Below are 27,472 nucleotides of genomic sequence, written 5' to 3'. Positions count from 1 at the left end.
ATATAGATAATTGCACTGAGGCAGAAGTTTTGTCAGTCATGCATTCTATGCTTGTTTGTTATAGAACATATTTGGCTGATGATATTGGACCCATTAATTCTACCAGAAGAATCATTGGTGGGTTTGAAGGATCTTTAGACTCGTGGTTAAAAGCTGAAACATTGAAAGATCCTGCTCTGCTAAATACATGGGAAAATTCACAAGTTCTGAATGCAGATGGAAGTGTGTACATGGACCCTACAACATCACTCCTTGTAAACAATATGATTGGTTGTTTACTTTATGGCATTACTGTAAATTTCATTGGGTTTCCACAGATTAACAATGATTTAACTGCTATCACTTTGGTTGCTATGAAACTCCATAATATGCTGCATTTTGATGAATATTTTAATGAGTTCCTACATAGGTTGCACACTTTATCTCCTGAACTCATTCTTGAACCAAAATGGAAAGAAATATTCATTTCTTCTTTACCATTATGGGTTTCACAAGCAATAGTCACCAAATTTCCTGGAAAAATCGGTGACTACAAATTTGGAGTAATAAGGCAAGCAGTTAAGGCAATAATTGTTGAACTCTGCTCACAAATGAAGATTGCTAGAGCAGCCACAAATCCGAGAAAGCCGCATGGCTATCAACAATTATGCAAACAATGGCATCTTTCTGCCCCTAAAAATTCAGAGGGGAGGGAACAAAGTGCTTACAAGAAAAAGAAGCACTCTTCAAAGAATTTTTCTGGCAAAAGAATTATCCATCAGAAAAAACCAAAGGACTACAAGAAGACACAACTATACTCCAGAAAGAAAGAAGTCAAATGCTACCATTGTAACAAGAAAGGACATATTTCTCCAAACTGTCCAGACTTACAAAAAGACAGAAAGAAAGATAAACCAGAGAAAGGTAAGAAGAAAATTTTCTACAGAAATAAATCTGGAAAAGTAAATTATTTGAATTTGCCTGATAGCTGTGAAGAAATCACTAGTGAAGAAGAATCAGATTATGTAAATAGATTTAACTTTGATTCTAACACTTCTGGTTCTGAGGATGAATATTGCAATGATCCCCATTGTGTGGAATGTTTCAAAGATAATTGTGATTGCAGTGATCCAGATGTCTGCCAATGTCATTCCCTAAATATGATGAAACAACCAGAGACAGAAGAACAAACAAGAAATTTGTTTGCACAAATGATGGCAGCCACAGATCCCCAGTTGAAAGAAATGTATAAAGAATTGCTGGTGAATCAGTTAAATTCAAAAACAGCAAAGCAGAATAATCCTAACCGAGGATATGTGCCACCAACTTCTCTTTTTTCAGTAGAAGCTTTGACAAGACAATTCAGGCAAGAAGATTTTGGTGAAGATCTACTGCAAACCTTGCCTAGCATCCATAGAGCAATAAAGGAACTGAGAAAGACAGTGAAGGAGAACCAAAGGCTCTGTATTGAAAGTCATCAAGACTGTCAACTCAGAAGAATGAAAGCTGAAAATGAACAAGGATCCAGTTCAATGCAACCTGTTTTCTCAGCCCAGACACAGAATTATATTTATCATCAGAAACCTTTCAAAGGAGTGGAAATTCATGAGCATAATTCTGATGAAGAAACAGAAGAAGATCGAAGTGGTTTAGGATGTAATCAAATTACTGGTGATGTGATGTATTGCATTAAGCTCAAAGTCAGAATTGGTACCAGATTTGAATACTGGAAAGTTCTCATGGATACCGGTTCCAGGCTCAATATTGTAAGTAATTCAGTTGTAGAATCTCATCTCCTAAGACCTACAAGTTGTCCAAAAGTCACAACAGCCAGCGGAGATATCAAAACCACTTCAGAAGTATCAGTTGATATCTTTCTTACAAAATCCATTGGAATCAAAGTTGTTTGTCCAATTGTCACAGGTATGGATTGCGCAATGTACTTAGGAACACCTTTCTTTCAGAACTTCCAAAAACATGGAGCAAAGTTTGATCAACAAACAAGGAGATTCGGTTATTTCCTGGAATTAGAAGGTAGAGAATTGTTTTTTCCCTTCATAAATTCAAGCTCTCCTAACAAGATAAAACAGATTGAAAGGTTAGAAAATTTGCTAGCAAAGATGGAAAAGAAGAAAGAAATCCTCAGAATAGATGAAAATATTGAACAAGGAAAATTTGATAAAGAAATAATAAATCTCAGGAACAAGTTTTTGGAATGTTGCTCAGAGGATCCTAATGCCTTCTGGCATATACATAAGCATGAAGTTGAGCTACCATTGAAAAAGGATTTTAACGGGAAGCTCAGAAGATCAAAAGCCATTCCGATGAATCAGGAGCAGTTAACTCTCTGCAAAAAAGAGATCAAAGATCTCTTACAGAAAGGTTTGATCAGGAAAAGTAAGAGTCCAATAGCTTGTTTTGCATTCTATGTTAACAAGCATGCTGAAGTAGCCAGAGGAAAACCCAGGCTAGTAGTAAATTATAAACCTCTGAATAATTTACTTGACTATGATGCCTATCCTCTTCCAAAACCATCTACCATCTTGGCACAGATCTCTAGATCAAAGATTTTTTCTAAATTTGACTTAAAGTCAAGATTTTGGCAGGTAGGGATCAAGGAATCAGACAAATGGAAGACTGCTTTTTCAGTACCAGAAGGCCATTTTGAATGGAACATAATGCCTTTTGGATTGATAAACGCCCCTTCGGCCTTTCAGCGCATCATGGATGAAACTTTTGAAGGTATGGAAGATTTTCTTAAAAAATACATTGATGATATTTTAATTCATTCAGAAGACATTCCTACTCATATCAAGCATTTGAAGATGTTCCTCCAGAGAGTAAAAGAAAAAGGAATAGTTCTTTCTGAATCAAAGATGAAGTTATTCAAAACAATGATAGACTTTCTGGGATACAATATATAGTTTGGCTCTTACCAGGTAATCCAGAGGAGTCTAGATTTTATTGATAATTTTCCTGATGAAATTTTAGACAAAACACAGTTGCAGAGGTTTCTAGGAAGCCTTAATTATGTATCCAAGTTTCTTCAGCATTGTGCCCAAGAAAGGAAACTTTTGAATCAAAGGTTACAAAAAGAACCTATCCCATGGAATGAAGAATGCACTAAAGCTGTTCAAAGGATCAAAGAAAGAATCCGCAGAATTCAGCCTTTAAGTCCAATACAAGAAAACTGGAAAAAGGTAATCATGACAGACGCCAGTAATATTGGATGGGGGGCTGTTCTTTGCCAAGAAAATCCAGAGAAAAAGAAAGAACCACTAGAAATCTGCCAATATGCCTCTGGATTATGGTCTACAACTCAGACAAACTGGGCAAGCCTCAAAAAAGAACTCAGAGCGGTCTGTTTGGGAATTGAAAAGTTCAAAGACTTTGTGATCTATACAAAGTTTTTAGTAAAAACTGACTGTCAGGCATTAAAGTTTGCCATCCAGAAATGTGATTTTGAAGATGCTGCAATGGTAAGATGGATGATGACACTCAGTCAATACAATTTTGAAATTGAATTCATCCCTGGTCATAAGAATTCTTTTGCTGACATGCTATCTAGGGAATTCTTGGAAAAGAATTCTATTCATTCTTTATCCTGCAATTTCATAAGAAGAGTCGAAGATTATGTTGAAATAGAAACCACTCATGGATGGGTCAGATATAACAATATTAGTAATACCAGTCTATCTGATCATGATGATGATTGGTACCCAGTAAAAGAAATAAGGTGGAGAGAAGGTATTCCCAATCTCTGGACTTGGGATGATCAAGAAGTTGAAAATGATCTGGCCATTCAAGAACTTGATTATTTGGTTCATATTGGAAACATTTCTTATGAAATTTATTATGAAGATGATAACAGAATTGGAAATTGTAGACTCACAATTAGACAGTTCAACAATCCTTTTAGAAGAACTGATTTTGATCCAGAAAGACAAAAGTCTGCCTTCTTCCAAATGATGAATTTAGAAAATATCTCATCCAACTTCTTCTATCATCTACAATTTGACTTCAGCTATGAAGATTGGCCAACAGAAAGAATGAATCAAGAAGATCCTTTTCCTAATTGGTTTGAAGATTGGTGGAAAATCTACGGTCTCAGTGCTATCCTTACAATGCCCTATCAATTCACCCGATTAAAGATTGATGGATTCTCTGCACCCGGCACACTCCATACTAGAGTTTTGTATAAAAGTCTTAAAGATCTCATTGAAATAGAAGATATTGCTTTTCTAAATGCAATGAGAAGATGCGGTCATACTCATTGGTTTGTAGCCCAAAGGATTTGTGCAAGACAACTTGTCTCAAGTACTGATGGAACCAGAATGGAATACAATGACTTTCACCAACAATCAGATCTGGACAATAATCCTTTTGAAGAAGTTAACTTTCTCCTACCACCAGAAGATCATGAAAATAAGATTTGGGAATCTGAAAAGGAAGTGACAGTTCAATTCTTTTCCACACATCTCATAGATCATTTCCGACATAGTTATTATACTCATCCACAAGTGTCATTTTTTGTACTGTAAAGTCTTTCTAACCGACAATGGTGTTAGACGTTTCTTTCATGGGTTCTTCGTAAAAGAATCTCCATTTTGTACACACCTGCACTTAGTACTAGGTATGTCTATGAATCTCTGCACGGATGTCATTCCGATGTTACTCGAAAGCAATGATAAGAGGGCTGCTGCCTGAAAATGGTGCAGCTCGTCTGGCTGCCACTACATCTGTTTGCACCTCATCAGTGGGTAGTCCCAAAGATGGGTGCACTGCCATCTCCCTCGTCTGATAGGAAACTCCACACTCCTCCATTCCACCAATCTCCTGCCAAACTGTCCTATCATACTCCAGCATCTCCTGAGGACAAGTGTTAGCGAATACTGTCACCTTGTCAACTGTCTGTACATCTATCTGTTCCTCGTCAACGACTGACCCCAAGGGTGGCTGCTCATCCTACACCATCACGGGTTCAATATGAACCTCCAACTGGCCCTCCCTAGAAGGCTCACCATGCATACTGCGCACATCACCCTCCTCAGTTGACTCATGATCCACCATATGCTGCTCATGTTGAATCACCATTGGTGACTCATCATCCTGAATGTCTCTCCTAGGCCCCACTGTTTGCTCATCATACTCCTCTACCACACATGGATGCACATCTGGGCCACTGACATCAGCTCCACATGACTGCTTGTGCTCCTTAGAGGTATCATCATATGAATCCATGGATTCCGCCAAAGAAGAGTCCTCACCCTGAAAGTCAGAAGGAATCTCCTCCTGCTCTACCTCTATCATCTCCCCAGCATCACTCAAGCATGAGTGGTTAGGTCCCCAAGGTCCCTTGTAGACAAAGCAAAGTCCCTTCCTCCTCAGCTCATTCTTGCTGCATGATCCCCCCAATCTTGAGCTGCTTCTCCCTGGTCAACTGCCTCCTGAACAACCCAATGCTCTGCTCAACCAACCTCTCGGCTAGCTTATTAGCAGCAATTGAGACCAACTGATCTCTCCTCCAAATAGACAACAATTGAGACTGCAACTCCTGACAGATGGCATCACAGCCTCTCATACATGAGGACAAGATGGACTGCATGTGTGCTGTGACTGTGAGGATGATGTTTCCTAATGCTGAAGAAGCATTAGAACATCTGTAGGATCAAGTTGTCACACTCCAGATCGAACAAGATCTCATAAGTCCTAGTCATGGCCATGCCTCCTAGAAGATCAAGCTTCTTCCCAAAGGTAGAGGCTGCATTGTTGTACAAGTCCTGGAAAGTTTCTACTATCAGCTTGAAAACTCCCCTCATAACTTCATCATGGAAAGGAGGTATAGGTGTAGTCAGTCTCATGATGTGACTGAGAACTTGGGTTTTATGAGAGCAGGCATATCTGGTCTTAGAGGCCAAATTAATTTCTTCCCTTCTAACTAGCTCACTTTGGAAAGGAGGGCATCTAGTTCATCAAGTTTGAAAAGAATTTTCCATGTGACCCTCATGTGCTTCAAATCTGTCCGAAGAGAAAAAATCTTGTGCCCTATTTCTTGCCCCTCCTGCACATTCTTTGGTTGTTCCTTCTGAAGAATGGAATAGACCTCTCTTGAGAAAGGTTTGCTGTTCTGCTTGGGTTTTTTGTCCATAGAAACATTGTTGTTTAAGGCATCCACTGTTGTACTGCTATGTTGGTTTGTGAGATGTCTGAAAAACTCCATTGTTCGACAACATATAGTAGTGGTTCAACTACAGTTAGTCAGCAATAACATGACAATAGAAGGCTACTACATAAACATGTGAAAAAAAACAGATATACTCTAGCAGCCAATTCTCCCGACCTCTCAAGACATTCATTGACCATTACAACAATAGTGTTTGGCTTAATACACAACATATAAGTAGAGGGTAAATACTCACAGGAAGATAGACACTCTCAGCTTACGACACTTTATGGACTCCCTACCACAGTGAGCAAAATAGTTTTGACACCAACCCCTCTCAGCAATGTCTTAACACAATGCCATAACAATAATACAATGCATGAGTAAATTCAGCTGTCTCCAAGCACATAGTGAGAATAGAGGAACTTGGTGTGATTTGAGTGCACAAACTTCGATATCAACATGTAATAGTATAGTTTGATCCTATGCAACAACACTCTGGTATAGATGCATGAAAAATGCATTGCTGCAGGACTGTTGAAGAATCTAGGGCAATTAGGTTTAGTATGATTCTTCTTGCGTTGATAACAATTTGTGGAGTCTTTTCACTTTTCTTGTTAGCTTAATCTTCTTCTTCTTATTAATGCATGTGTGTGTACTTCATCAAACTGCTATAAAAAACATAAGAACAAGAACACAAGATGTTGGCTCTCTGCCAGGGCCAAAACCTCTCTTCTCTTGAGAGGAAAACCCTTCGGTAAGTTTTCTCTTATTGAAGCTTCTTTCTTGATCAATGCTAAACCCTAAACCCTTGACTAGAATATCCTCCAAGCACAAGTCAAATCCTTCCTTCTTCCAGCATGTCGTTCCCTGACACTTCATCCTCTTTTTTCCGGCACTTCGCGTTCCGCAACACTTTGTCCTCCTTCTTCTTTCAGCAACAAGTGATGGATCTTGTTTATGTGAGCTCTAGAAGAGACTTTAATCTTTGGTTATTGGTGAGATCCTTCGTCAATGAGGATACCTTCCTTCCCTTGATCCAAATTAGCTTCTTCTTGAGGTGTAGTTGCAAACTTGATATGGCTGCACTGCAGCCCTAATTTCTCGCATGTGTGAGAGGTTTCTCCTATGCTTTGGTTCCTTTCTTCTTCGCTTGAGAGACTCTCTTCTTCGCTTTGAGTAGGAGGCCTTATAGGCCTAGGTTACTAGCCCAAACAATGTGATATTCATGACTGTTATCTTGCTGTTGTAATGACCGTAAGGATACTTTTGTTTCTCGCACGTGTGACTGTTTTCTACCCTAGAAAACAATCCTCTTAACTTTGGCCTAGACTTCACCTTGTATGCTGCACTAGAGGCTCCCTTTCTTGTCACTTTTTCACCCTTTACATGTTCCTTTTCTTCACTGATTTCAGAGGCACTTGCTTGACGTTATGAGGGAGTGGACAACCTCTATATATAGAGGACTGTCCCTCCTTTAGGCCAACTAGAAGACTGCACGCTGACTTGACATATTTAGCTCGAATTGCTTCTTTGGTGGTGTCACATGCTTGGAGGAGACTTTGAATTTTCTTGGAGGTATTCTCTTGACTCTAATACATAATCATACATGGTGTAACATTCCCTTAAGGCCTTCAACATTTTCTTTTGACTATTTGACTCACCTATAGCACTTAACATGTGCTAGACCTATTTCAATGAGCAAGAAACTCATTGATATATATTATAAAATTAATATTTCTTTTCTTGAATAAGTACAAATATCAAAAGTACATTTATGAAGGCCGAACCTAGTTACATTTCCTTCAATACTCCCTCTTCACTAGGGAGGTATTCATACAACATTACAAGGTGTTTGGCTATTATCAATCTTGAAGAATTCACATAAGAGAAACCGGATTTGTAATCCATTTGTTATAACATCATATCAATCAACATTGTCATAGTGCAAGGCCTTGACTAACAACTCCATCTCTTCATGAGATCATGAGCTACAATGCTGGCGAGACTAATGATTTATAGACACCTTCATCATTGTCTCTCAAGGTACATACCCACTCGGGTGTTCTCTGAGTATGACCTTCTAGGACTATTCTTATCTTGGGTTCCCAACCCTCAAAGAATATCGGTCCTCTTGCCTACTCTTGTCTTGGATGCCTTACACATCCTCAAAGAGTAACAGATGCCAGATGATTACCTAATCCTCCCATTCTTTCTTCCAAGTAAAGACAAGAATGTTGTGTCTATCTTGTGTCTACATTTCCATTCATGGCCTTCATTAAAAGATCACAACATGAGGAATGATGAGAAATGCAGCAACAAAATCCAGCGTTATTATAGAAATATATGCTAATACAATAGCTGGGAATGGTCCTCCAAGATACACAATAATACTGAAACTGGCATCCAAACTGAACATGAAATAAATCACTACACCTGTGGATTCTGAATGAATCCACCAAGGGGAGACGAGTGCTCGTGCAATCTCTCTATATCACCCGAGGGTTTTCGTCATGGGGCTACCAATGTAGTAGAGAACCAGGTTCTCAACCTCTCATACAAGAAACAATATCAAAACTAAGATGTTCCCAAATGATCTCGTCCTCCCCTTTTATAGATCTGATGTATAGATCTCCAATCCTCTAGAAGCATCTTATTTTATTATTATTCTAGAAGCTCCTCCATTGACTTTATCTTAAGTGACTTTTAATTTTATTTTATTTCACTAAAGTCTCTTTTGGTCTTTTTTCTCCAATTAATTATTTTTCCTTAATTAAATGACTAATTAAAGTCATTTTTAACAAAGGAAAATGGCAAATCGCCCACCATACTCTCTTTGGCCACTAGAAGTCTCTTCTCATGATCCCATCTTGTAGATCTTCTCGTTCCAGTTCGGGTTTATTGTTGTATGTATTTTTCATGAGTGGGCCATCATCCCAAGAAGGGAACCCTTGTGGGTTATGAATTTATTTGAATGAAGAATTGATTTGAAGGGTAGAAATTTTGTGTGCATGTGATTGAGATTGATGTGATTTGATTTGCTTTTGTTGTTTTGGTTAAAATCCCACTTGTGATCTTTATTTAGTAGATCTACATAATAATAATACTTTTACAACAAGGAATCTATTAGGTATTAATTGGCCAGGTTGCTGAGGTTAGAAAATTTAACAAAGTATTAGAGCTTGCCTTTGAGTGATCGATCTGAAAAGTTGCACACTTGATTGCATGTCTCAAAGAGACGTAGGGAGCAAATTCGTGGACTTGGATGGTGCATAGATCAATTGTACGACAACCGTTGTACATGTATAGATCAATTGTATTAGTCCTCATCTGAAGTGGCAGAGTGCAAGTGTGGTAGACAGAGTCGTATGGTAGCCATGTACAACAAAGTTGTAGGGAAGTCAATGATGCAAAAGTTTTGAAGCCTAGGCAGATAATGTCAAAACCAAAAATAAAAAAAATATAAATTAAAAAAGAAAATCACATGGTGGCCTACTCAAAAAGTACAATTGGGTAAAACTCTTGTTCCCTGACTTCTACAGTTGCCTTATGTACAACTTCTACACTAAGATTGTATGGCATGTCATCTAAATCACATGACACGAGGACATGAGACACGAAGGACACGTAAATACGAGTATTCGACATGAGATGCAGCGACCCTGGAAACAGGACACGAGGGACACGTTTTATATATATATATATATATATATATATATATATATTAAAAAATACTGAAATATAGTGCTTGATCCATATATATATGAATCATGGTGATATCTATTTAGTATTTAGTATACACTATTTACTATTTAGTAATTTACTAGTTAGTTTATTAATATACTACATCAATGATGTTCACAGTTCAATGTTCATTGTTCATGTTATAATTTTTGTTATTAACTTCAAACAAGTTTGATCATGTTCAAACTTCACATAAGGTAGTTTATGAACTATAAATTTATATGTGTTCAAACTTCATTGTTGACCAGAGCGTTAATCGAGCTTTCCCTCCCTTTAGACCTCGAAGGTGTAGTGAGCAATGAGCACATGATGTGGAGCTGGGATTTTTATTTCAACACATGATCTATACATGGTCACTCGTGTATAATTAAGTTAAGTTCCGTAGGCTATAACACAACTTACAAGAAATTTAAGTGCTCCAAACTCTCAGCAAAGCATGCGAACGCTCGTCTCTTACATCTCCAGGTCCAGGTCGATTTGAAGTTGTGAGCATTGTGCTCGAATCTGATGGAATTCCTCACACTGCACAACAAATTGGATTCCAACGACAAGCAAACTCAACTTCGGTGGCGAACAATGACAAAAAAACCCCAAAAATAAACCATGTTGCAGGTTTTAAATGTCACTTTTCATGGGACACATGTCCTAAGAACCAAAAACGTTAGGGCATGTTTTCGACACGTCCAAAACACGTGTCTCGATTGGAGGACACGAAGAAAAACGTTTTCGACACGTTTTAGGGCGGTTTTCGTGTCCGACACGTGAAATATGGGACACGAGACCCTGAGGGACGTGTCCAGTGACTTAGCCTGTCATTGTGTTGATCTCCTCATGCGTATGACCCTGTACGACTTTATAGAAATCGTATAGCTGCTTTGTGGATCTTGGTTGAGTACGAATCCCTTGAGATTTACAGCACTGTTTTCCTTTTCTTCCTTGGCTTACACACTGAGTGAACTTTTCTGATTTACTGCACTGTTTTCCTTTTCTTTCTTGGCTTACACACTCAGTGAACTTTTCTATCGCTTTGTGCAACTGATTTATTGTCTTTCTCCCTTCTAAGTTTCTCTTCCTTTATAATATTGAGTTAATGACTGAATCTTTGTAACGCTAATCTCACTTTCAGATCAATGGTTGAGATTAAATCTCAATCTCACTTGATCAATGGTTGTGATTCATCTAAATCACTAGTGTAATTAATTTATTTTGATTTGGGGTAGCATTGGATGTGCTCTAGCCACGAAAATTGGTGGAGAGGCTAAGGCACATGAGATCTCCAATACCTAGAAAGGGTTTGGGCAGATTCTAAATAGTTTGGAGATATTAAAATAATTAATATTTTTAATGAAATCCCTAAGTCTAAACTTAGGGAAAAGAAAATATTAATGTGAATTAATATAAAACAGTGTTCCACGGGGACGCGTCCCCCAGGGTCGGGTGCGCGCACCCCTCGCACCCCACGCACCCGGGACGGGGAGTCTCTTGGGGGTGCGTTTCCCCACGCACCCTTTTTGGGGAGTCTTGGGGAGACGCAAGGGGGTGCGTTTCCCCAGTGTGGGAGTCTAGACTCCCCAAGACTCCCCAAAAAGGGTGCTTCTGGGCGTCCCCCTTCAGTATGGGAGTCTAGACTCCCCAAAAAGGGTGCGCCTGGGCGTCCCCCTTTAAATTTGTCTAATAAGACTTAAAAATTCAAAATTCAAAATCAAAAATTCAAAACTCAAAACCATTAAATTTTATTTTTTTTAAACTAAATAACTAAAACTTAAAAGTCTAAAAATAAAATTAATATTAAAACTAAATAACTAAAACTTAAAAGCCTAAACCTTAAAGTTAAAAGCTCATTTCATTTCAACCCAAAGTCATTTCCATTTCACTCTTAACTATTTTTGAGTTTGAACTTTGAAACTTTGAGTTATATAGATTTAGTGTTCAAACTTTGAAAATATACAAGTATGTTTTGCTTTCAATTTAGATTCTAGAATGATGGATGATGAATTTAGTTTTTAAATCAATGTAGATTGTAGAATGATGAACCATTGAATGATGAATGATATCGATCAATGTATTTGAATATTTTATTATTGATTTTATTTTTTATTTTTTTTTTCGAATCTCATGGTATGTATGAATAATAATTAATTCAATAATGAGACTTGTCATTTGAGTATGTAATATGAATGATGTATGTATCAAAATGAATGATGAGGATGGATCAATGATTCAGATTTCAATTGTCTATTTAATATTTTTATGCTTTCATTATTGAACAGTGAACAATGAATATGAACTTGAATTTTATATATATATATATAGATATATATATATATATATATATATATATATATATATATATACATATACACCTCGACGACTCCCCGCACCCCCGAAATTTCCCTAAAATTTGAGGGTACTCCCACACGTCCCCCCTGTGCGTCTCCCCGCACCCGCGTCTCCCCGCACCAGAGTCTTGGTGGAACATTGATATAAAACTGTGTTAGAATGGTCCAAAAGTCATGGATCAAGCTAGACTAATCTTAGCTGTTGATTAGGGACTTAATCTTGGTCGTTGATTTGTCAACGAGAAAAGTATAAGAGGAGGCTTGAGGGTCACTTGGAGAACACACCGAGTTGATCAAGATTTCGACTTTCTGGGGCAGGGTTTACTGAGGAAGACGAGAGAGTGATCAGAGTTGCAGCTGAGGGGCAGTGAATACCGAAGCAGAGAGGCAGAGATAGTGCCGTGAGGATCAATGCAACAGCCGAAAAAACTGTCGCAGAGGGCAAAAGTCGGAATTGCTGAGAACAGCTGGAACTGTCGAAACAGCCGGGAAAGCTGACGTAGAGGGCAGAGGCCGGAACTGCCGGGAACAGCTGGAACTGCTGGGAACTGCCAGAACTGCCGGGAAAGCTGACACAGAGGGCAAAAGCCGGAACTGCCGGGAAAGATGACGCAGAGGGCAGAAGCCGGAACTGCCGAGAACAACCGGAACAGTCAGGAAAGTTGACGCAGAGGGTAGAAGCCGGAACTGCCGGAACTATCGGGAAAGTTGATGCAGAGGGCAGAAGAGGCTGACACAGTCCCTAGAGGCTGACGCTAGGGTTTTTCATGGGGCATATTGGAGCTGAGGAGCTTCCAGAGTGTTTATTCGGGGTTTCAGCCAGAGCATCTGTCTCCGAAGGAGAGGTACTATTGCCGAGATTATTCTCTGTTGGGTGAGCCGGTTTTGGCACCCAGATTGTATTCAGAAACTGCATAATAATAAAACCCTCAAATCGCTGCACCGGTTTTCCCACATTGGGTTTTTCCGGGGACATTGGTCCAAAAACAACGGTGTCACTTGTGTGCTTGTTTTGTTTCCTTCAGTTGATGATCTGTAATGTGTTGAGCATGTACTTGTATTTATTTCCAGTATTTACATGGTAAATAACTTGTTAATTAACAGAACAAGTAGGTAGGAATAAATCAGAAAATACATGAAGGGTTTCTAACGGGTTAGACTTAGAACTTCCAACAATTAATACTTTATTAGACTTCTCATGACTTAAAATTGAAAGGCTGTACACTTAAATAAATCATTTTAATAAAGTGAATTACAAAATATTAAGATCTTTGGATGACTTCATGCATGTTTGACACAAAACTTGTGCAGAAGTTTCTGTTGGAGCTACAATCATCAACATAAATGAGTCACAATATTTGATTGATTGATAATAGATTGCTGATTATAATTGAAAGGAAGAACCCTTTTAATACACCTTTCAATGAACTATTCTCGATTAGCTTAGTGGTGGGTCATTATTGTGTGATAGAGCTATCAACTAACTTAGTGATAGGTTCTTATTATGAGGAACTAATAATTTTAAACCATGATATTAATGAGTCATTAATATCTCAGACCTTAGATTAATGAGTTTACAAGCAAAATAACTAATTTGGAAAATATTTTGTGCGTCACTCAGCAAACCCTAGCCCATAAAGTCAAAATCAATAGCAAACTAAAAATTGATTTGTCTTGATCACATACTTGGGTTCTTTATGAACTCAAGATTTTAGTGAGGCTTCTTTGGGTGACCTACATGTCGCTTATTGTTTTTAGCATATTTTGTTGGGAGACTTGCATGTTGGAAATAATGGTATATTTAGAATCCTTGCGACATTGAGAGTCCAATGAGCTACTTACAGGCGACATGCAAGATGCTTTCTATTTTTAGAAGTACTTGCATGTTGATTTTGATCACAAATTTGGATTCCTTACTGAAAGTCTATTGTAATGAATATGGTTTCATGAGATTCTAAGCATTTTCTATTTTTATTAGTGGTTGCATGTCAGGTCTGATTACATATTTTGATCGCTCACTTAGTTCTGAGTTCGATGATGGTGGCTTCATCAAAATCTGAGATATTTCTACTTTTAGCTGTCTTTGCATGGCAATACTGATAGGATATTTGGGTTCCCCATCAGGTTATGAATCTAATGAGTATAATATTGTGAACAAACACATGGTTTTCTATATTTATTAGTGCCTATTTTTAGGCATACTATATATGGCAAGGCCCCCCTGTCTAATCCAGGCATTTTCTAATTTTTCCTATTTTTGAGGGGGACTGCTATTTTTTGGCATGCCTATTTATACTAGGGTGATGTGGCAGCATGGGGTTGACATGTGGTAACATTTGTGAATGGACAAGTGGTAAGAGTTCAGATGAATCATCGATGAGGTGGTAGAGTACATGGTTGTGACATGGTAATAAAGACAATTTTATTATCCTTATAATATTCTTTCTCCTTCTTATAGTCCTCTTTTATCTCCTATTTCTACTCCTATTTACCCTCCTACTACTCTTCCTCGTCTCCCTAATTCCTCTCCACTTTTCTCTCCCCTATTCATATTTTTCCTTCTTATTTTACTCCCTTTTTTCCTCATTAAAAAAATATACAAAATTCAAAAGGCGAATTGTTAAAGGTTGGTTTGAGGAAGGGAAATTTTACCAAGTTGAACCTAGCCAAAGTTGCCTTGGGATATTTTTATCAATGAAAAATTTGCCAGTAGTACTTTTTACTCAAGTCGAATTAGCTATATTTGTGCTCGAATATATTTTTATCCCATGACAACTTGGAGATTTTCTTTATCAACTCAAGCAAGGATCACTTTACTCTATTTTCTTCTACAGGCAGAGCTCGGTTGGACTGACCATGCACATTAATGATCCTTAATGGAGAATTTCACCTCCTCCTCTTAGTACGAATTGAAGGAAAAAATTATTATAAATAGAGGGGAAGGCCAACCTTGCAATTTAAATTGTCTTAAGCATACTAGTGGCCTTACTCTCTTTTCTCTATCATTATTCTTTTCTCTCTTCTAGCTCTTATTATTTTGTCTCTGAATATCATTGTGTTCAAGTCTTTAATAGTTATCTTGGTGCAGCCAGCCTCTTGGTTCTTGTGGAACAAAGTTCAGTTTTGATCCACCATATCTCTTTGGGTTCGTTTTATGTTCCAATGATATTTTGTGCAATCTAGTAAGAGTTATTTCAGCTATTTATTTTGGTAATTAACCACTTAAATATGTTTTCTATTTACTCTATTTTTCACACGAAAGGCTGATTTGCAAAGGACCCTTCCACTCATCAAGTTTAAGAATATTTACACTCTTGTTTGGCCACTAACTTGCTGGTCAAACAGCCATTATCTTGCTGTTTTTTCTATGATATATTGCATAATTACAGGTTAGAACAGCGGGGACTACAATTAAGGACACCCCCCTGAGGTTGGCAAGTACCAACCCAAATGGAGAGGGGGATTTTCCATTGACACTTAGGGCAGATTTTCCTATTTGTTCGCTGATTTCTACTGGTGATTTTTCGAGGAGAATCTTATTCACAACTGGTGTATAAAGTAGTGCTAACAATACTGTAGACTGGTCCATGGCTCTACTTGTGCATACTATCTTTTTGTATCAAATATTATCACTTTAGCTTTCTGTTGAGTAGAACAACTAACTTGCAGTCTTGTTAATCTTAACTGCAAGATTCTGTACTATATGTAACTTCAAAATGCTTCTTGTCCTTTTTGGGCTGCTTATATTCTTCTACTATGGTTACTTTTCAGTTTCGGATTGCAAGAGGAATGATATGATTGATAGTTACATTTTATTTATGGCTATGGTTGATGAACTATCTTGCGAAATAGCTTAAAATTGAATGAACAAAAGGACCTTTATTTTCTGGATGGTGATAAAATAGATGACATGGGAATAACATAATAGCAACAAATACACAAGAAACAAGCAATCTGATACTTGTTTGTTTCTTCTTAGATGACATTGAGGAAGATGTTGATACAAAGGCAGCCTGGTTGATGAAAGCATTTCTTTTTGGCACGGCAGTATATGCTGGATGCTATTTTGTACCATTAATGGGTACGCATGTAATTTTTCTTGAATTTTTGTTGGTTAAATGTTCAGTTTCTTGGTGTTAGTCTTGAGGTATTATATTTGTCCAAATGTCTTTTTATTGCATCACCTTTTCTTTTGTAAATAATCCAGGTGATAGCATGATTCAACAGTCGGTGGCACTTCTAAGAGTCAAAGATCCTTTATTTAAGCGAATGGGGGCATCAAGGCTATCTCGTATTGCCACCAATGGTATTACTTCTAAATTGCTTATGAGTTTCCTTCAATATCTTCAAATTTAAATGATAATGTCTAATTCTAAATTCTTTCATCTTTTTAGTGTATAAAAAAGTTGAGGTTGGTAAGAAAATCTTGACATTGTTGGTTTAATTTATTAGTCATTCTTGAGTTTGGATTGTCCTATGGACTTTTCGTTCTCATCTTTCTGTTATTTTAGTTGCTCTCTTGCACATGCTTCTGTGAGGCAAAATATAATCAGATCAGTTACAGTTGGCTTGTATGATAATCTTACAGTTCGCAGAGGACCAATTATGGTAAGGCTTCAAGACTTAAACATGTGTATCTTAGCGCATCGATTTGGAAGACTTAGGATAATCTTTGCATTTCAGTGACCCTCCAGTATGTCGGCTCAATTAGGGCAACCAATACATATGGATATGCTTTCAGATAACAGTAGACATGCTCTTGAGAATCCCACAGGTCTTGAGTCCGAACCTTCAAAGGTAATAGACCTTCATTTTCTTTAGTCTGCTGATAATTGAATCACAGAACCGCAGAGAGGAGGCTATTTGACGCCACAAAGATAGAAAGGGCCGAATAGGACAACTATCAACTTCGGGTGGCTGGAGTAGGTTCGAGACTTATGAAAAATATTAGTTATCTTGTGCTCAGAAAATAGTACCTTCAAGCCCAAAGTATCCTGCTCATCAGAAGATCTGAAATGGTTCCAAAATATGTTCTTAAGGGCTGCGGCTAGGTCTTGCATAGAACTGAAACAAGGGCCAAGACTTATACCACACAACCGTATACCTTGAAGAATCTGCAAACAGAAGTAAACACCATAACCAACTTCCAAGATGAATTCTGCCTTGGCACTTTCAAATGGGAATAACAGTCCTGTTCATTCGTCGAGAAGTGCCTCAAAAGAGGGCCGAAGTTCTGTCTTCCAAGACCACAGAGACTAGGGCCGAATATTTTAACTATAATATTGTGCCACACAAAATTTTCTCAGCCCTAGGTCTTTTCAAAATAGGTTCTCGCTGGTCTTCAAATCATAGTGAGATTCTCCTTTGCTGGTTCTTCAAAAATGCAGAGAATTTGATACTCTCTATACCACAGAAGTATTGCACTAACAAGGGCAGAGTCAAGGAAGTATCTCCCTGACTGTACAAAACACCGAATCCCTGAGCCAAAACAATACAAAACCTTACCCTCTTTTGATATGCAATGTCTCCACATGGGCCGAAAGGATCAGAGATCAATCACCAAAATGATAAGCTTGATTTCATATCTCTTGGAGGTAAGATGAGACTCCCTTTTATAGATTTGGAAGGGGGTCTTATGAGGCATTCTAATCCTCCTATATTGGAGGGAAATTTCAATTTTAAATTTAAATATTGGAGGGAAAAACCCTTTTGTGGGTTTTTATAATTTGGCTTTCAATCTCTTTATGAGACTAAACCCTCACATGCCCTTAAATTTTAAAACAAATATTCACAAATAATCTTTTGCCATTATCTTAATGATTGAAGAAGGGCCAAACAATTTGACCATTTGACTTGACCAAGGAGGGCTTTCATATCATTATCCTTTTGGGGCTTTTACCCACAAATTGGTCCTTCAACTTCAATCAAGCGTAACTTACAAACTGTGAAGGCTCTCGTGACGTGCCACATACCAGCGGAAACAGCTCAACGAGGAGAATCCATCAAGGATGATCTTGACACGAAAAACCATGAATTACCATGTCATAGTAGTCGACAAAAGCCACGGCATCTCCTGGTGCTGCTTGGGTTGACATCAATGACAACCACATATCAACAATGCTAATGCTAAGCTCTTTCTTGATTTGCTATTTTATCTCTTGCTTTAGCCGGGCATTTCTTTGTGCAATTTTTTCCCTTTTCTCCTCAGAGTTTTTATCCATTTTTTCATCTAGTATTGTCTGATCTTGGTTGTACCATCACTATAGGTTCTCAAACCTAAAACAAATATCTGCCATTTTCCTAGTTATTGGAGGGGTATTTTTGTGATCAATTTTAACTGTCTTAGGTTGTTTCAACTTTCTATAAGCTTTGAAAAATTTCTTGGAATTTTTAGAATTGAATGAATGACTGATGGCTATGGTATGAAATTATATGGAATATACAGGTTGAGCTCTGATATTATTGTAGAATAAATGCTTAAGAATATCTGATTTCCAAGATTGGATAAAAATTAATGATGTATAAATGTGTAACATATGAATGATAGATGATTACAGTGATGTGTAGTGTTGGCATTTTACAGCCCTCAAGGTGACCTTTAGGTTTATATTGTTGAGAAATCTAGGGCATTCAATGTTAACAATTTCTCTGCTTGATAATTGTTTGTGATATGCTTGTTCTTCAGTTACTTATGATCTTTCACTTTGTTAGTTTATTAGTGTGTTTTTTTTCATCAAGACAATTACCAAAATAAAGACAAGTGACACAGAATATAGGCTTCTCCAGCTCGGGCCAAAACCTTTCACCTCTAGAGAGGAAAACCTGATAAAATTCTTCTTCTAGATCTTCAATTGATAAGTACCAAGACCATGACACTGACCCTTGACTCTAGTATCCTCTTTCAAGAACCTTGTCACCAACCTAGTCTTCCTTGTCCTTCCTTCTCTTGCTCCTTCTAGAGAAACTCAGTCTCTACTTCTTATGCTGCACCTTCACAATTGCCCTAGAGAATCTCAGTCTCTAGGTCTTCTAGAGAAACTCGGTCTCTACTTTTCTATTCCAGAGGATTCCTTCCTTCGCTATCCCAGAAGAAACCTATTCACTGCCTCCCAGAAGATTCCTTCTTTGCTGCCCCAGAAGAATCTACTTCGCTGTCCCAGAAGAATCTGCTGCCCCAGAAGAATCTACTTCGCTGCTCCAGAAGATTCTGCTTCGATTTACCCAGAAGATTCTTCCTTCGATACCCTAGAAGAGTGTCATTTTTCCTTAGAGAAAACCCTTTCTTACTGCCTCCTTTTCGCACTTCTTTCTGCACTTCTTCGCTAGAATTGAGTTCGAACTTGATGCTTAGAATGGAGGCTGAGTTCCCCTACTTATACCCTTCTTCTCTGGGTCTTTAGGCCGACTTGACAGCTAGATGTAGGCCGACTTGTTCTGGCAGCTCCTTTGATGTTTGTAGGCCGACTTGAAGAGGTTTGGTGACAAGTTCTTTGGAGGATACTTGACATTGACAAGATGACCTTTTTACAAAGTGTAACGTGACTTCATTTACATGACAATGACTCTTATATTTTATGACTAGATGACAAATAAATCCTGAAGACTCTCAATGGGAGTCTTGACTCAAAAACAAAATCCTTGTTCATGAAACCTAAGTTACCAGGATTCGGATACAGATTCGGATCTGGATCTGCCAGTTTTTTGAAAAGCCAGGATCCGGATACGGCAAGTACAAACAATATAAAATATTTTATAGTTTTTAAAAATTAAATTTATATAAAAATAAAATAAAAACATATATTAATTTTTAAATATATAATTTTTATATAGAGTACCTATAAAAATATATATTAGATATATTAGATAAATAGTATCAGAATTAATATATTATTTATAAATATTAATTAAATTTGTATAAAATAAAAAAATTATAATTTCTGTTTAAAATTTTAAATATAAAACTTCTATATAATATTTTTAAAATAATTATTAATTTCAGATGGAAAAAATAATTATTAATTTAATATATTAAAATTAATGTATCATAATATTGAAACATTAATTACTAGTTATTATATTTAAATTAAATAAACTTACTTTATGAAACTTTTAAAATAAACATATAATTTAATAGTTATTATATTTAAATTAAATGAAGTTACTTTATAGAACTTACTTCATCAAACTTTTAAAATAAACATATAATTTAATTAGAATATCCCAACATCCGTATCTTATAATCTTGAAATAAAGTTTATACAATGGTTAACCGCAGGTTTATAATCTTGAAATTAATGAACTCCCTTGTTAATTATTCCCACGGCTGATTTTTCCAATATAGCGTTATTCATCAGCTGACATTTTCTTTCTGGAATTCTGCGCTGAGATATAATTTGAAAATATGTGCTGACGTCAAACCATATTACACACAGATTAATGAACTCCCGCACGGCTGATTTTTCCAATATCGGGTTATTCATCCACTGACATTTTCTTTCTAGATTCTGCGCTGAGATATAATATGGAAATATGTGCTGACGTCAAACCATATTATAGACAGACAAATGTTGGGCAGGGCGGATGTTCGTGGATCCAGATCCGAATCCGTCTCTCATCCGGGGATCCGCGGATCCAGCCGCTGGGCCTGACGGATCCGGTAACATAGCATGAAACCCATGAAGCAAGTCAATATAATAATTTTCATTTTTCTTATTTACATCTCTTTACATAAAATCATAATTACATGTCATTATGAAGACCGAACCTAGTTACATCTTTCAACATATATTATGATTTATGTTTATTTTTATGTACATAATAGCAAACATGAGAGAACATCTCATTTTCCCTTGTCTTATATACTATGAAATTACAGGGAGACATTACTACCTCTATCCTCTATCAAGACTTGTGTAGCTCCCTCCACTTTCTTTCACTACCTCTACCAAAGGTGCCTCACTCTTCTCATGTCAAAGGTTTTCCATCGTAGATTGTAGTCTTTGCATGCCTCAAGTCTGTTGAGAACCTGTTACTGATCCAATTAGCACGGCTGCTAAGGTCTTAGCAACTTTGCTGGATGGGCACACATAGAGTAGGGACCCATTATCACTTTGTCCCGAGTCCCCTCTCTTTGGACCTAATTACCTCCTACATGGTCAAGGGAGGATTCCCAAAAGTAACTCCAACTAACTCCAAGTAAGACTAGTGCTTTAAATGGGGTCAAGAAGGAATGGAGTTGTTATATGAGGCTCTTCAGTTGTTTCTGAGTATGATTTAGTAGAAACAAACTAAAGAGTAATGAAAGTAACACCAAATGACAGAAAATATATCATGTAATCTATCAAAATTGATATACAGAAAATAATCAAACCATCTATGTACTTATTTTTTAGGACTATTGGTTAGAGACTTATGAATCAAAACAACTTGTTGTCCTGTAAAATCAGACTGTAAAGTTTGTCTAAAATGTCAGGGACAACAACTTGTTGAGCCCAAATCAGCCGCCCTATGAGTGCCTAAGAATTCTTAGATGTTATGTCTAGGGGGTGGGAAGATTGGAGGATAAAACTTGAGGCTTATGAGACCTTTCCTAAAACTCTAACAGTGGAAAAGACAATTTCCAAAAAGCTTCAAACTGCCCAGAAAATTCCAGATCTGGAGATAAGCTTTAAACATGGCTCGAAATTAGATAAATTCATTCTAAATAGTAAAATAGACAATATTAAACACAATAGAGTTACTAGAGATAGTTCTTGAGTATAACTTGTAAAGCGATGAAAATCTTTGATTTTGATGCAGATATTGTATGCTATAGCCAATAGAATCCTAAATCTGTAATACAATTTGACTAGGGACAAATGTAAGATGTGCTAAATAAATCATTGTATATATCCTTGGTTAGATCTAGCAATCAAATCAAATTCCCCAAGGTAAAACTTACTAAATATGATGAAATCACTAAAAAATTAGCAAGCACAAATCCTAATCTAATGCAGAAAATAAAAAGCTATAAAATTTTGTAAATAAGAAGTGGTTGTTGGATTAAACCTTGTACCAATATTACCTCACCTTATTGGGATGTGACCTCCTGAAGTCAATCTTACATATGATCAAGTAACTGATTTTGGTCTCTTGGAAGAGAACTCGTCCCCACTATTGATTTAGCACCCTCTTTAACTTTTGAACTCAGCTAGGAGCAACTCCTTCCCATGTCTTTCTCTAGTCTTCAAGTTGAGTGAGCAATGAATATGGCCTTTCTCTAGATTGAAGCTCCCCTTCAGAATGGTTCAATTGTTTGAAGTGATCCACCTACAAATCAAGTGAATAAAGTGGGGTTGCCCCTTAGTTTGCCCTCTCGATGTGACTTGTAGCCCCTCAGTGGCTCAACCTGTGAATTTTGTGTAGTTTTACTTATTAAAAATGAATGCTCGATTATATTTACTATAATACAATTAATCAAGAGAAGAAATTTAAGTAAATGTTATCCCACACAATGAGCAATAAAGATGAACAAGGGTTTGCAAAATGAAGCTCTTTATTATTTAATGACACCAATGTCATTTGACAACAACTATCACAAGATGGAAAGCTAGCCTTTTATTAGACATTTTTAATAGCCAGACAACTGCGAGCTTACAATTAGTTGGACTCAAATAATTATTTTTACTAGTCATCCTTAAGTTGGGGACTTAGTAAACTTTTCGTAAAATATTACATTACGAGGTGCAATTTAAACACTAGGGTGTCGATTTCGCTCAAAATGCCCAATTTGGTCCACAATTTACTTGCTAATGGTCCAGAATGGTCAATGATGAAGAATAGTAAACAATAGTAGCCCAACTTCCCACTAATTTGTCCTTGGAAAAATTTGACTTGGTCCTTGGAAGGTTCGACTTGGTAAGAGGAACTTGACTTGGTCCTTGGGGAGAATAACTCACTTTTTAACGACTACTTTCTTGGTCCATAGCATAACTTCTTGGTTCATGAAGTCTCCAATGACTAGTTAGACCAGCCATTGGGTAGTTGACTTCAACAACGACTAGCTTGACTTGATTTTTACCCTTTGCTAACTCGACTTGGCCACTTGCTCACTAGATCTCCAACACTCTTGAATTTTTGACAATTCCGTCTATTGGGTATGGCTAAATTGGCCACAATCTGAACTGGATCTCTTTCAGAATCCTCAAATCTTTCCTAGCGTTGCCACATCATCTTGCTCTTGCCATGTTATCTGCCCCCTGAGCTAGTTCTATATCGCCTTGCGGAACCTTGGAAACTTGACACTTGGGTATTGTTCCTCTTGTTTTGCTAATCATTTTTGACGTAATGCATGCATCATTCTACCTAATGCTAACCCACTTGGAAACCATTTTGACCTGTCAACCATGTTTGACCAAGCTGTAACTAGCCATTGCTTCCTCTGATTGGTGAAATTCAATGTGGCATGGACTTCTCTCCAAGTTGAAATTTTGATCACTGTGAGCAAGTTGCATTAGGAACCGTGAACTACCTTGGGAAATGTGAAAATTGTCATCATGAGACTGCCATGAATGAGAATTATATGAGTGATACTGCACCAAGCCCCGTTACGAACAAAGTTCGTATAGTCAGAGGAATGCTCTGATACCAATGTAACGAACAAAGTTCATATACTTAGAGGAATGCTCTGATACCAATGTTAAGAACAAAGTTCGTATAGTCAGAGGAATGCTCTGATACCAATGTAACGAACAAGGTTCACTTACGCTTTGATACCACTGTAGTTTAAAATGTAAAATACACATTGTATTGTAAGTACTATTTTTTATTAATAAGATGAATGTAATATTTTGGATTCAACACGTACTTTAGAAGTTGAGCATAATGTCAAAGGGGATAATATCTCTGGCTTGCAAGATTATAAGGTGAAACAGTAAAAATTTGAACCTATAGAAAAAGGGGATGAAGAACAAAATGATGATAAAGAAGTCGATGCAACAACCTCCCTTGTTGATTCAAGCAAAACATGCAAAAGAAAGGAAGCAATGCCTATGGATATACCCACATCGACCAGAACTCTCATGGATTTGAGGGGCAAACAAGATAAAAAGACAAACCAACAACAAGAACTTCAGCTAAGGACATAGGGTTAATGGAAATTGGCATGAAAAAAATAATATTAAAGAATTGAAAATTACCCTGTCTCCTAATTCTAGCCTTGTTCAATGTGCTTTAGAAAGGTAAGCGGGTGCAATCCAACTTGACATAAAAAGGGCCAAAATTCATAGTAACTGGACGTGAAAAACGCCTTTGTCAACCATCCTTGCAAACATCTTCATGATCGAGGATTGCACTTCTTTTTGGATAGGAACGAATGGGAAGAGGGCGACGAAATTTCTTCCTAATTAGAACATGAAATCGCTGGTGCTTCTGTCCATGTTGCAAATTTTTCTCCAACATATGAGTAATGTGGATGGTGGTCGGAGGAACCTGTCCACACGAAGAATTCAAGGGCCATCATTCTTTCAGTGTTCTACAAGGTTGAGCCTTGTGTGGTCTGCCAGATGGACAAAGACGGGGCCTACGCAGAAACCTTACAACATCTTGAACAGGGAAAAACAAGTGTCTTTGAAACTGGACAAGAGTATGATTGCAAAATGTTGGCATATTCAGAACACTTCCAACAGAGCAAAATGCAAGTGCCTATGTTGCCTCCTATGGATTGAAGGGATAAACATTTTTTCGTTGAACAACTCACAAGAATAATTACACTTATTTCAATGAGATCCTATTTGGGACAGTTCCTCAAATCAATGCCCTAATTATTTGAGATCGTGATATTCACAAAGAGTCCCACAAAAAGAACTGGCACTATATCGAGTAAATTGCCAAATAATAACCTGATTCAGAACAACCTGTACAAAGTTTCGTACACCATAATAAAAGGCAACGACATGAATTCATTGAATTGTGAATAACATTGGGATTATGTTAATATTAATATTCAACCTCCCAGAAGCTTAAACTTTAATCTAATGTCTGAGAGGCTCCCATTGTATGTTGATATTGAACTACGACTGTAACATGAGGTGACGATTTTTTTTTTTGGAGATATCTTATCCCTAAGTACACTTCGAATAAATGCGTTTATCGTAGATTCGTTTTCATGCTTCTTGAAGGAATCAATAGTAGTATCAGTGAATGCAATCTGTGCTACGTCACAGTGGAGCGCAGTAAGGTATGCATATTGAAGGTAAAATTGGATGGGGAAAAGACAAGACTTGTGGAAAAGAATGGCCACTCCCAAGAAAGTAGCACAACCAAAGTCTTTAAGTGGCCTCAACCAAATATCACAAGGCATGAATCTCGTCTTGCTGCAAATAGACAAAATGACGTTCATTTTCTCCAAGTCCATGGATATCAATGCCATCAACCAGGGCACAAAGGGCACACTCCACATATATCGTGTTGTGTTCGTTGGAATGAGAAGCTAACAAAAATCGTGGAACATTACAGGAAATGTCACTCTTATCTCCATACAAATCCTTATTCAATGTAGAAAAAATGGAACGACAATCAGTGAATGCATGTACGGTCGTGACCGTACAGGTAACTAGTGGCTAAAAAAAAAAACAAGTTTAACAAATAAAAGTCACTTTATAAAGTTATTATAAAGTCACTTTAAAAAATATATAAAGATAAAAACATAATAAATTAATTAAATGAATATATATAGTAAATAAATAAAAATAAAAATAATAATAACAAAAAATATTTATTAAAAAAAGAATAATCAAAATCAAAAGGGACATGGATAAATGTCGATTCCAAGATAGTACTACCGACGACTTACACATGCCGAAATGACGTGGGCAAGTGAAGAAATTGTCAGCGATTAAGCTTTGAGGACAAATCTTTTTGAAGAGAAGGGCAATGTTACGAATATAATTTATATAAAAATAAAGATAAATATAAATGAATAAGTAATAATCATTATTATAGTTAATTAATGATTAATTAATGAAGAGGCATGTCTCTAGGGACATGACCATTCATGAAGGGGTACTTGCCCAGGTATATAAGCAGACCCTCATTGTAACATTCATTCATCCTTGTACATTCATCTTATTAATAAATGATATTACTTACAATACATTGTGTATTTTACATTTTAAAGTACAACAAGCTCCAATTTGTTGCTACAGTGGTATCAGAGCATAAGCGAACCTTGTTCATTACAAGGCCAAGGCCACCTATAGGCTCTGTAAACTCTAACCATGTGGTGTGACATAGGTGCACCTTGACGCAGGCTGGACTAGCCCATACATTGATGATCACCCATACAAGAGAAGGCTCCCACAACACCTTGAGTCCTTAAGTATGTTAGGATATTCCGACACATAGGAAATAGTTAAGTACACCTTGGTCTAGTATAGAGTTAGGTAAAGTGTGTTTCTTTACCGTTGTACATTTTGTAACTTACAATCCGACGGTCACGATATGTAGTGATCCGACGGTTCATTCTCTCCTCGGTATTACCGACACTTGATCCGTGGCTTGACACCCGATTGGTCCATGATTTCTATTTAAAGCGCATGGAGGGTCATTTGTAGGGTAATCCGTGCATGAGAGAAGCATATGTAAATCTTCATTCTTTTATTAATAAATTGCCTGAAGTGGCCGCGTTGGCTCAGGCCGTGGACTGTTTCCCTCTTTGGGGGTTTTAACCACGTCAAAAATACTGGTATATTGATCTGCGATCTGGTTGTGAGCGGTGTCCTTTGGTGTTCTGTCTGAGGAACTTACCTTGTAAATTCCTACATGGTATCAAAGCTATTTGAGTGCCGCGTCCGTTGGTGATCCAAATCTGAAGCCGGTAGAACTGCATCCAACTGTCGTTTCCTAGTTCTACTGTTTCTGACTGCTTTCGGGCCGAGAGCACTGCTCTGTTGTGTTGGGAGCATTTGTTCCAGTGAGGAACCCCTTTCGTTTCACGCGAAAAGGTTTCCGGTAGCCCTAGTTGCGTCATTTTTAAGATCTGGAGGTATACAGTGTTTATTTGCAGTTTACAGTTATTTTCTCTCTGTTTATTTCGGTTTCGGTTTATTTAGCTTTTTTTTATTATCGAATCTATACCTTTCATTTCTGCGTATGCTCTTTGCCCTGCGACTCTATGTGATCTGGGCAAATTGGAAACAGAAAGGAAGGATTTTTCTCATGCGTATGCTCTTTTCCCTGCGCCTTAGTGAGATCTCGGAAAATCAGAAAC

General features: G+C 37.3%; 1 protein-coding gene across 4 annotated transcripts in view; it reads left to right on the top strand.

Annotated features, from left to right (window-relative positions):
• Positions 1 to 27,472, top strand: part of LOC149138227 (ARM repeat superfamily protein) — a 161,823-nt gene that overhangs the window by 52,349 nt on the left and 82,002 nt on the right. For all 4 annotated transcript variants that reach the window (XM_089449625.1, XM_089449624.1, XM_089449627.1 and 1 more), the window contains 2 exons: positions 16,205 to 16,306; positions 16,433 to 16,531. In XM_089449625.1, coding sequence (XP_089305751.1) covers positions 16,205 to 16,306; positions 16,433 to 16,531 — 201 coding nt within the window. The remainder of the gene's footprint in view (positions 1 to 16,204; positions 16,307 to 16,432; positions 16,532 to 27,472) is intronic.

Source organism: Pinus tabuliformis, chromosome X (genome assembly GCF_031772625.1).
Source record: "Pinus tabuliformis cultivar Carrire ecotype Pingquan chromosome X, CPIR1, whole genome shotgun sequence".
Lineage (NCBI taxonomy): Eukaryota > Viridiplantae > Streptophyta > Pinopsida > Pinales > Pinaceae > Pinus > Pinus tabuliformis.
Note: the sequence above shows the minus strand (reverse complement) of the source record. Positions and strands in the feature narration are given on the sequence as shown.